The sequence below is a fragment of the Neltuma alba genome, unplaced genomic scaffold (genome assembly GCF_004799145.2).
Source record: "Neltuma alba isolate B1F8T4 unplaced genomic scaffold, ASM479914v2 tig00011939_pilon, whole genome shotgun sequence".
Lineage (NCBI taxonomy): Eukaryota > Viridiplantae > Streptophyta > Magnoliopsida > Fabales > Fabaceae > Neltuma > Neltuma alba.
The window spans coordinates 68,924-81,171 of NW_021636525.1; the positions used below are offsets into that span (position 1 = coordinate 68,924).

A 12,248-nucleotide genomic window follows, 5' to 3' on the forward strand; every position below is an offset into this window, starting at 1 on the left:
GAACTTGAGTGAGGTCATTCTAAGTAAGGGAGGGCTTGAGGGGCTTCTTTTTGTTTTCAGATTGAGTAATCTGGTAAATGACCATACAAAAAAATATTCAGTTAAGAACAAAAGCACTGCAATGAAATTTCAGCATCTCGGGAGATTTAAGCATCAAAAACCTTCTTCTAGGAGACTTGAGCGGAATTCTCCCACATACGATTGTCACATCAGATATTTTGAGGACCGGATGTATAATTGTTATAAGAAAATGGACTCATTGAGTTCCTGAAAATAAATTATATAAAAGGTCATACAACAAACATGAAGTATATATTGTACCAATTTTCATTCTTTTACTGTTCTAATTAATATCTATTCCAATGATCAGACAAGATTACATCAAGACTAAAAGTGCCTAATATCAAACAATACACCACAGTGCAAAAGCTAAAAATTGGCCTCACAAACTAAATCTGTTCTTCACAAATCATTTACACTTACTCTTTGGCATAGAAATGTAGTCCACAACATCAAAACTTGTATGGAGCTGTGTTCCTCCGATTTTTTGATGATCCAGCCTTCAAAATTCTGACGTCAATAAACCTGCCATCGAAGAACTGTACCACAACATGATGCTGTTTGGTTAGTACAAGCAGGAAAGAATTCTTTTTTCTTTCCTTTAAGCATGAGACGTACAATCTCCATTATATTCTTATTATCCACATATATATTTTTCATACACACAATTACTTTTTGTTCCATTCCATTGTATTCTCCATACCAAACGAGCCCATTTCAGATAACAAGAGTTGGTAAGATGCATTGTACCTTCCCATTCATCTTTTCCACAGCCAATTGTGCAGACTCTTCCTTCGCAAACCAAATGTATGCAATACCTAGGAACTGCCCAGATTCTTTATCCATGAGCAGCTTAACTGCAATATGATAATAAACGGTATACATTGAACACACAGTTCTCAACATTGTGCTCTATAACAACGACATCAGAACAGCAATGAATTCAAATGAAGCTCCACTCTTGGCTTGGCATATAGACTGGAGGCAAAAAGTGATTTTGATAATGGAAAATAATTCTTGGCCTGTAGATCCTTAGGATCTTTAAGGTATGTTTGAATTGACATGGATGGAGAAGAGAACAGAAGGAAGAATTTAAATACCCTTTAAATCAAACCTTTCTTTCCCTCTCTTCACCATTCATCTCAATCCAAATTATATAGTAGGACTTCCAAAGTCCAAACATTAAAAGTCAAAAATTTGGTAAGCATTATATATCTGAAGCCAACATAACTTTAGAAGTAATCATCCAATAGAGGCTTCATCACAAAGTTTACAGCCTATAAAGCATGCCAGCAAAAGATGTTATCACCTTGACTAACTTCACCAAACTCTGAAAATGCCTTAACCAAGCGTCCTCCAGAAGTTGACAGAGGAAGCCCTGCATTGTCCCACCCTCAAGACTTCAGTACTAAAATGACTTATCGCTGCATGCATATGGATACAGAAAACTTCAATAAGGCAAATCTTTCACGCCTCCTAACTAAAAACGATTAGATTTAGTTATAGACCACAGACATGTAGCTACTGTAGGTAATATGGTAAGTATATGTGAGCTCTGTCAAGTAGTTTGAGTAAGTTGTGACCTCTGGCTATCACAGGTTGACAGTTAAGTTAACAGAATTTTTTTCTTTTCCTACACTCTGACTTTCTTTCCCTGTTGGCTCCATTCTTTCATATCAGACGGGTTAACACATCAATCTCGTATGTATTCGAGTTGAAACAGGGCAGTGCTCATTCTTTTCAATCTTTTAAAACATCATTAATGTAACAACAGACATGCAAGATCGTTCTCACACATGGCACAGTCCATTAGAGTAGCAGAATTGAGAAATGGTACCATGTAGCTTTGAGTTCCTAAGAAAAGAGCAGTATTTAGCCACCAGATTCAGAATTATCCCTTTGCATTTCTAGGTAGAAACGTGCGCAACGCTCACATGTGCTACTTCAAGGAAGTACTACTAGGAAATCATTCTGATTTCTGACCGGCTAATATAGTTTGTGAACTTTATGCGATGAAAACAGAGAAGCAGATTTAAAGTTAGGTCCCAACAACTGCAACAAGACCAACGTCCATTCAAGAACTTTGAAGTGCCTTGCCATTTCTAATCCCTGTTCTTGTGTCTTCAATATTCCGTATCAAAAGCGGATTCCCATTAAAATAAACAAAGGGTTACCTTTAATGAAGACTTTGGCTGGAGAAGAAATGTTGAATTCCGCAGAAGAATTGGAGCCGAAGTTGCAGCTGCAGCGAACGAATGAAAATGGGTCGCGGCGAAGAGTGGGGAATAAGGCAGGAATTGACGTTGATAGTGAAGGAAACATCGGACACAGTGACAGTTTTAGAAATAGAGAGTTGGGGGTTGATGGTTTTGAAATGGCGAAACATTTGGGAAACACAACTTGTGAATTTTGCAGGAGTGCCATTTTTAATCTTTTCCAGCCAACCCACACAGGAGTGTGGCTCAAAACACCGAATCCCCCAAAACCTAAACGGTTCCGACGTTTTCGACGTCGCTCGTAGCCTAAAATCTTCAATATGATGTTATGGCATTTGAAAACCGGCCACAACAGTCCAGTACTCCAGACCCCAGTGGCTAAAAATCTCTCACCAAAACCCTTTTTCAGTTTTTTGTGCTCCCAGCCTTCCACAACGCTGGTAAGCTTCTTCACCTTTTCTCTTGGTAAAATTTGAGGATTTTTCAGTCTTACATTTTAAAGGGAAAATCCCATATAAAAAAGTTAGAGCAAAATTTTTCTCGTGGTTCACGCAAATTTTACTACTGAGTACTGATATGCTCGGTCAATGATGATTGCAAAGAGCAAATAAAAATTGGCGCAAACGATGAAAATGAACTAAACAAATTTGAATTCTGGCCATTTATGGTTCATGCAAATTTTCATAAATGGTATGCTTTGGGGCAAGAAAGTTGGGCTGGAGGGAAAGAAATATTTGTATGAATACAACAAAATGAGTAGGCGGGGGGGGGGGGGGGTAAGGAGAAGATCTCATGATCGGCACTAAAGCTCTTCAGAAAATCTTCGGTACAAGGACCTTAATCACTGCTATCAAAGATAAATACCTTAGGCTCGACCAAAAAAGTAAAGTGAGTCGGCGAAGGAAGCTAAATTTAGTAGAAAGGACAGGAGTGTTTGGCATCCCTCAAAATCACTTTTAAAAAATATTGTTTCATAAAACGAGACAAATCCTTCACATATTTATTTTGTAAATTGTAAAAGTACTTTTAAAATCATAGTTTAGTTTCCATTCAAACACTCCATCAGTTTCTTACAGTGTAGTTAATTAATGTTCGAATTCCCCTCATAAAAAATACCCATCTAATATGACAGTAACTCGAACAAAATTGTTTGTGAAAAAAACAATATGTATGTTTAGCAAAAATAAATAAAACGAGTCAAAGCAAGGTTTATAGGCCTCAATCATGGACCGGCGTACGTCCCAAGAAAGCACATGGGCTGTGTTATAAGGGTGTAACCCAGTCAAGCTTACCTTTCGGCCCCAAAAAAAATCAACCCCGTTCTGAATTCTCCCAATCTAATTTCTGATTTAATTCCCGTTTTAATCCCTCTTCTGGTTTTTTTTTTTTTTTGAGGGGGGAGGGGTTTCAGCTTTTATTTGGTATAGATGAGAAAAATTTTAAAGAAAATCAAATTTTTTAGGGAGATCAACTATATCATGATATATTTAGTAGTTATACCCATTATTTTATTTAGACTACATAGCAAGTAATACTTTCCTGTAAAATAGAGAGGCCTTTTTTTTTGTGGTTACAAGCAAAAGGAAAAACTATTGTGCTAAGTCAGACACATGAAAATTAACAAAATCAGGAGGAGAGTTAAGAAACAGCACTCACAGAAGTTTTGCCCAAAAAGTCAGCCATCACGTTCAATCGGGCTAGGGGTGTCTCTACTTCATTTTTCCTCTATTTCTATTCACTTCTCATCTCAGCTATAAAATTGAGATCTTAACGGTTCAGATTTTATATTTATAAAATTATAAATAAAATGTACTGTTAAACTGGCGATCTTAATGATTGGGATAGGAAGTAGATGAAAATGGAGAAGAAGAGAAATGGAGAGACTCTTTAGCAGTTCACATCACGTCCGTGCCAAGACACGCTCACCTCCCATTCTTTTGCTAGCCACCCTTGAATCTCAACGAGCAGCCCTCCTTCTGGATGATCATCATGCCAGCCCGTAGTGAGAGTGTCCACAAGCTCTCTACCAATTAGTTTTGATGACAATCCATTGCTATTTCATATCCCAGGTTCTCTTGAGGCCCAAAGCATGGCCCAAACTTCTGCATATCTTAATACTCCTCCGGTCCTTATTATAAGACCTAATTTAACTTTTTATTTAGTCCTAATTATAAGACCCAATCCATTTTGTCTCTTATATTTATGTATTTTTTTCCAAGATAATCCTTCTAATAATGATAGTTTTAGCCAATATACTTAATTAGCAAGGATATTTTAGGAATGTCAACACTTATTTATTATAAATAACCAACTTAACTTACTTCCTTAATCTCCTCAAATAAGTCAATTGGGTCTTATAATTAGGACCGGAAGAGTAGTTTGGATGAAAATTAAATTATAATTTTAAAAGTAATTTTACATAATTCAAAATAAATATGTCATGAGAGTTTTGTTTCGACTTGCGTTACTTTTTACAAGTGTTTCCTGGACCTCCCAAACATCCCATAAAACAAAAAATCTATCACCAAATTTACCTTGAATTATAAAATATTATACCCACGTTAAATGAGTATGATTTTGAATAAATATTTAAATGCTATTTATCTTCAAAATATTTGCGGTGAAATCACATTCGCGATTTTGAAGACGCAGCATGGATATTTTGATTAAAAATATCCATGTCATTTGATCACTTTAACTTGTTCTTTTTATTGCTTGATTGGTTCATATCAAATTTTCAATACACCAAAAAAAAAATCATAACTTTTTTCCTACTTATCAAACATAATTTTAGTTCAAAAATCATCTTTATTTTCCACTCCCTCTCCAATTCCATTTCCTTCGAAAATATTCTATCCTACAAAATATGCCTTGGCCTTTTACACTCCAAAATTCTTGCCTCTGCTAAAATCGGACAGGAAAAAATTTCTTACATTTATCAATAACGATTAGATTGTTAGAAGGAACTCAATTATCTTTAAACAAGTTTACGATTTTAAGTATTATGAATGAAAAATCACATCAGAGAAATTATACCTTCATTTGATCCTGATTATCTACTTGGCATTTTAATCTAATAATTAAAAAATAAATAAAAACTTCTAAGTTTGCATTCGTTGACCTCTATATATATATATATATATATATATTGATTTCTAAAAGAATGAGACCAGCTAGATAAAGGAAAATTAATTGAAGTCAACTGAATAGCAATGCAGAAAGAGACATTGATTTTGATGGCAGACCCCATGACCTCTCCAACATAGATATGAGTATATGAGTTTGTGTGTGTGTCTCTCTCTCTCTCTCTATATATATATGAAATTAAAAATAATCAATGGTCATATATTGTGAAGAGTCACCAAGCGTGTGTGCGTGTGTTTGTAAATTCAATGGTCATATGTTATGGAGAGTCACCAAGCATGTGTGTGTGTGTCTCTGTGTGTGTGTGTGTGTGTAAATTCAATGGTCGTATGTTATGGAGAGTCACCAAGCAAGCACACACACACACACATAGAGGATATATACCAAAAGATTGCTGGCCGGGAAAGGCTTGGATTTCTCCGAAAGGGGAACATGTTTGTGTTTGAAGAGACATATAATTTTAAAATGAGGAAATAAATAAATAAAAGTAATTAAGGCCTGCTAATTGTGATTAGCTGAAACAAAGGCATGCATATCATGTAGCCACGAACATGCACAATTACCAATTAATCAATCATATGAACAAATTAAGGCATGCGTACTGCAGGCCAAAAGCTAGGAAAATGGGTATATATATATACTCCTCCGGTCCTTATTATAAGACCCCATTTGACTTTTTATTTGGTCCTAATTATAAGACCCCAATCCATTTTGTCTCTTATATTTATGTATTTTTTTCCAATATAATCCTTCTAATAATGATAGTTTTAGCCAATATACTTAATTAGCAAGGATATTTTAGGAATGACAACACTTATTTATTATAAATAACCAACTTAACTTACTTCCTTAATCTCCTCAAATAAGTCAATTGGGTCTTATAATTAGGACCGGAGGAGTATATATATATATATATTCTGAAAGATTAAATTAAAAATAAATAGTAATAATTAAACATACGCACACATATACATTACAGATTGTGGGGTTTGAGGATAATTGAAAGACGTCTTACGATTCCAAGTAGCTAGCGAGACAGTGTTATTTGTCAACGTTATCTCGTCTCATGGCTGGTTTCATTGGTTTGATGAGCTTTTCAAAGTTAAACCTAGCCTGTTTGCCCCCATATATGCTTCAACAAATGTAGACATGCTGATCTTGTCAGGGCAAAGAACATAAAAAGAAATGTGAAAATATCAAATTCTAAAATGGACACCTAACACTTACTAATAGCACGAAAAAGAGGAAAATAAACCTAAAAAATAACGTTTAAAAATCCAAGAAAATGACAAAAATATTCTTTTTTTTATATAAAAAGTTTTCAATATCCCTCAGAGGAGGCCTTGTGGACGCTACTCTCCCAAAACAAAATTCCTCTTGCAGGTGCTGCTGGCTAGTCGCCTGCCACCACTGAGGTCTTTGGTGAGGGGTTTAAAACTTAAACCAAAAAAAAAAAAGGCATTTTTGTCATTTTTTAAAAATTTCCAAATGTTATTTTGGTTTTATTTCGCCTTCTTTGTTATTAGCAAATGTTAGGTGCTCATTTTGAGATTTGGTATTTTGACACTTCTTTTTTTTTTTTGTGTGTGTCATTTTTCCATCTTACTATTATTGTTGTTGTTGTTATTGGGAAAAAAAATCAGTCATCATCCAAATGTTTGAGTCAATTTCAAGTCAAGTCACTTGGTCTGCATAATAAATTCGGCCCTTCTAAAAATAAGTGCGTGAGTTTGCAAAATGCACACAAAAGTTACAAGGTTATAATTGTTAAAATAAAGAAAAAGGATCAAAGAAAATGCCCTTACTCCATCAATGACATAGCATATTTAAAAATTTTAATTAAAGACAAGGTAAATATTAAACAAATGACAAAATCTATTTCTAGATATAATGTAAAATTAAGTTGAGTTAATAACATATTTCATAAGTAGACATCTTCGTATAACTTACGACTCATTTTTCAAAATTCACATATCAAGTGTTTTATATTTACGACATATCCATCCTTCGAAATTTCATTTGAGCTATATTGTTCACTAAGGAAAGATATTTTGTGCATAACTTTTTTTTTTCCTCACTTTTGACAATGAAAAATCTTGGGATTTGCATGTCATTCATTTTTTGCGCCGTATTAGGACGTTTAACTTGTTTAAGAATTTGCTAAAAACGTAAGTCTGAATGCGAATTTTAATATTTTACTTAAATTTAATTGAAATTCTCTCCAATAGAATTCATAAATGGAGGGATAGTGCTTTTGTAATCTTTTGTACATTTTGAATATATGCATCCTTTTTACTAAAAAAATAAAATAAAATTATAAATGTGAGCAGGATGTAGAAGATTAATGAAATACTCATCGAAAAAAGAAGATTAATGAAATATTAGTGAATTAATAGTAGTAAGAGTTACTTGAAAAAGAGGAAGAGAAACTCCAAAAAAACACATCTATACACTATTTAATGAGACATTAATTCATAATACATTTTTTAAGGTTGAGCCCTGAGGCCCTTTTGTTGATTTGACAGCATCAAGTATGATTGCCCACGCAATTTATTTTTTTAATATAAATAAATAGCATAAATTATGTCCTGGTTGAGGATGAAGTGCTTACAGCATACTTTAACTTCACAATGCTCGTAATATTATATTCTTAAAACAATAGATTTGACTTTTGCGGGCTACCCACAGTTCCTTTAATTATAACAATTAATTTAAAGCTGCGAAGAGAAAAACAATTTTTTTAAAAAATTCCCTCAGAGCGGGTTATGCATGCCTATCATAGAAAAAGAAGAATAGGGCCAAAACACCTTGATTTTATTTTATATTTCATTTTGATTCTTTAACTTTTATTTAGTTCCGATCTATCATTTGCTTTATTGTAATTTCACTTTTATTTCTTAATTTGTTTTTAATTCCAACCCCATATTTAGCTTCAAATTTCACATATTTTTATTCGGTTGCAATTTTTTCCTTGATTTTACATTGTGTTTACTTTTTTCTAAATTATATTTTCTGTTATTCTAATAATTATTTTTAAAAAAATTAGTCAAATATATATTTCATTCAACCTTCAAATTAAAATCATTTGAGAAAATAATTATTATAATTAAAGTATAAATAAATAATTTGTAAAATAAAATTATTATTTGTGTTAACTAAATTAATAAAGCTGAACCAAAAAATAAATGATAAGCTTGTATTAGGATGAAATTAAATAAAAATAAAGTAAAACAAAGCATAATTAAAAGGTGGCACACGATAGATTGATTTGAAACTGAACAAAACCAAGGAGTATAAATATTAAAAGAAAAAATTGAAACGAAGTTAAGTAAAAAGGGATGAAAGGAACTTAACACAAAATTCAAGAGTCAGAATTTAAAAACACTAAAAATCACACTTATTTACAAGTTATTGATAACATAGCTCCTCTTAATATCCCTAGTCTTTGAACTGCACGATTTGTGATATATATAAAACACCAATTATATGTATGTTTACACACTCTCTTTCCAGGCCTTATTTGTAAGGTAAGAGAAAAAGATTTCTTTTGTCTTAATTATAAGACTTAGTATTGATTTTTTATCACGAAAGCTTCTCTTTACCTCGTTAAATGTTGCCAATATCTAAGATTTTCATTATTTTATTTTTAGAATATGCATGTTTTATAAGGATAAAAGTAAGAAATTATCAAATATTTAGATAGAATTATTAAGTTTTAAGATTTTTTTAATTCTGATAAAACATTGAGAGTGATTTATAAATGTAATCCAGATATATCCTCAATCCTTACAATAAACAGGGCTCATGAACCACATATAACAAACTGAATTACTTGTGATCTTTGTAGCAGTATAAAACCAGCCAAGTCATTAACATTCTCCAGAAAATCTTCCATGCATGTTCTCATACTGACATATGATAATTCTCCTTTGATATTAATTTAACAAAACTATTATTCTGTCCTTTACAAATCACCAATTCAATTTGCGGCTGAAACAAAAACGACAACTAGCTCCCTAAGTTTTCTTTCTATACGTATTTTTATTTTTTGTGTGATCGAGCCACACATACTTTCTATTATACTATTCCAGTTCTTAATGAACAAGTTAACTAATCTGAATAGATTAAGAAAATTGATTAAATTAGTTATTTGTAATAAATAGATATTATCTTTTCTAAAATACTCTTACTAGTCATATGTATTAATTAGAACTATCATTTGATGAAATTTTTAACATGTACAATTACTACAAGGATTATATTGGAAAAAATAGATAAATATAAAAAACAAAATAAATAAAAAATTTATATTTAGAATTAAATTAAATATCAAATTAACTTTTATATTAAGAATTAAATGTCGGGCACATACACACACTTCTAGCTAGCTATGATGTAGTGCCTTGAGTTTACGTTTATACTCCTCTAATCCTATTTATAAGACACTTCTAACATATTTCATACAGACAAAAAAAAAACTTAAACTGCATTAACTCTTTATTAAAATATAACAATTTTTTAACTTTACCTTATTTAATATATATAATTTTTTAAAAATATCTATTTACACTATAATAAATGAAAGACAATATAGTACATTTATAATAAAAATTTAATAAAGTGACTTATAAATAAGACAAAAAAATCTTCTCTCTCTCCCGTATAAATAAGACTAAATGAGTAGCTATTTAATGGTGGGGTCGTTCGTTCTGGAGTCAACAGAAAGTGGCTCAAAAATCAAGAAGCAAAACTTTAACAATGATAATTATAATTATAATAATGATTATTATTATCTATGAGTTGATTAACTACTAATTTATTACGGTCAACTAATATGGCCTCTTCAAAAAGCCATTCGAATATGATGGGTTCTCGCGCACGGGTGGCTCATCAATCCTTTATGGTTATCATCATATCTTTGATAATCCAGCCTGGTACTGGCGTAATTGTACTGGTTTCAAAAGACTTATATATATATATATATTTATATATATATATATTTATATTTATATATATAAGGACACACCCGTTAAATTGTGCTATAAAGTAACAAAAACGTATAGTCTAATATGAGTAAGATAAGTAATAGACCACTCCTTAGCAGAAAACACTAATTTTAATTTCTCAAGAACAACATATTCACGGACAAAAATATAAGATAATTTCTTTCTGTATTTCTCATGATTTTCATCATTGACAAGAGAAGTTTATGTTGCTTCAGTGTTAGTGACAGTGACTGTTAAGTTAGATTAGTGAACTGGGATTTCAACAAAATTCAACTATCTGATATATATGATAAAGTAGATTTATCTCTTCCTCAAATCTCATCATTGATTCTATCATTGCCCTTCCATCACATCAACTTTGTTTGCTTAAATTGATATTATATCATGTCAGTTTTGTGGTTATTAAATTGGCATAATAAAACTCAGAATGAGAGGTATATAGAATATATCTTTAAATTTTCAGGCTTGTATTAAAGTTTAAAGATTCACGATTGATTGATAGTAGTGTTGGTGACTTTGAATATTAATATGCAAAGTGAAGTTTGAAGAATTAATGATTACTTCATTGTGATGAGATGATATGATGAGTTTGAATGTTTTTTCAAACCAGTGGAGAGGACAACCAAAAGGGTTCTGGCGTGACACCCCTGTGTAACGCGTCTTGTGTACATACACAGACATATATACATATATGTAAATATAAATATATCGAACCAATATTATATATATGGGTGTGTGGGGATGTAGCCAATATGTATACTTGAATCCTATTTGTAAGTTAAAGAGAGAATATTTTTTAATTTTATTTATAAGTCACATATATCGTTTAATTTTTTATATAAGTATACAATTTTAGATGGTTATTAAAAAAATATATTAAATAAAAGTAAAGTTAAAAATGTATTAAATTTCAAAATAAATTTAATAACCCACAAGATTGTGAGCTCAATTTCACTGTCCATTTGAAGATTTTGTTGGTACATACCTTTGAGGCTTTGATAGTGATCTTTGAGTCTGAAGGCATATTCTAGCTCTGGTAAGATCCTAAGGCTACTAACTCACCTAAGCTTTTTAGTATAAAAAATGAAATAAGATTAATAAGGTTTAAGGTTTTTTTTTTATTTTGGTAAAATATATTGAAATTGAATTATAAATGAGATAATAGAAATATACGTATACCAGTCAATCATTATTATAAGTCACTTGTAACTTAATCTCGCATACCAAGAAATGCATCATTATATTGATAAAATTTTTCAAATTTATCATTACTAAAGTTTGTTACTTTCTCTGTATTTATGAAGCATTCTAGCATCTCTCTCATTCTTTCTCTCTTTTCAATAAGAATTAAACAAAGATACAATTAAAAAAATATTAAATACTCATCTGATTATTGATATAATGCCTATTTAACTAATTTAATAAAATTAAAGAAGTTAGGTAAGTTAGTTAATTGTAAGAAATATGACTTTTTTTTAAACACCATAATAATCCTTCTTAATATCCTCCCTCCCTCACTTATTTGATTATGATTGGGGGAGTATCTATAGGGATAATTTAGAAAAAAAAATGATAAATATAAGAAAGAGATCTTATATTTAGGATCAAAATTAACTTAACAATTAGGTCCTATATTAAGGATCGGAAGAGTATCTTGCAAGTGATGACTTATATTTGGCACTAAAAATTTCTTTTGCAAGTGGCTCATAACAAGGACCGGAGTGGTATAATATATATGCGTATGTTTGTGTGTGTGTGTGTCTATATGTGTGTGTGTGTGTGTAGTGTGTGTGTGTGTGAGAGAGAGAGAGAGAGATCATTA

General features: G+C 31.4%; 1 protein-coding gene across 1 annotated transcript; it reads right to left on the reverse strand.

Annotated features, from left to right (window-relative positions):
• Positions 1-264: 264 nt before the first annotated feature.
• On the reverse strand, positions 265-2,770 carry LOC114719718 (glycine-rich RNA-binding protein 4, mitochondrial). Its single transcript, XM_028905232.1, has 4 exons — positions 2,235-2,770; positions 1,370-1,438; positions 811-917; positions 265-599 (listed from the first exon to the last, which is right to left on the reverse strand). Exons 1-4 carry the CDS (start codon positions 2,482-2,484, stop codon positions 513-515), a joined length of 513 nt encoding a protein of 170 aa, XP_028761065.1. The 5' UTR covers positions 2,485-2,770; the 3' UTR covers positions 265-512.
• Between the last annotated feature and the right edge of the window lie 9,478 nt (positions 2,771-12,248).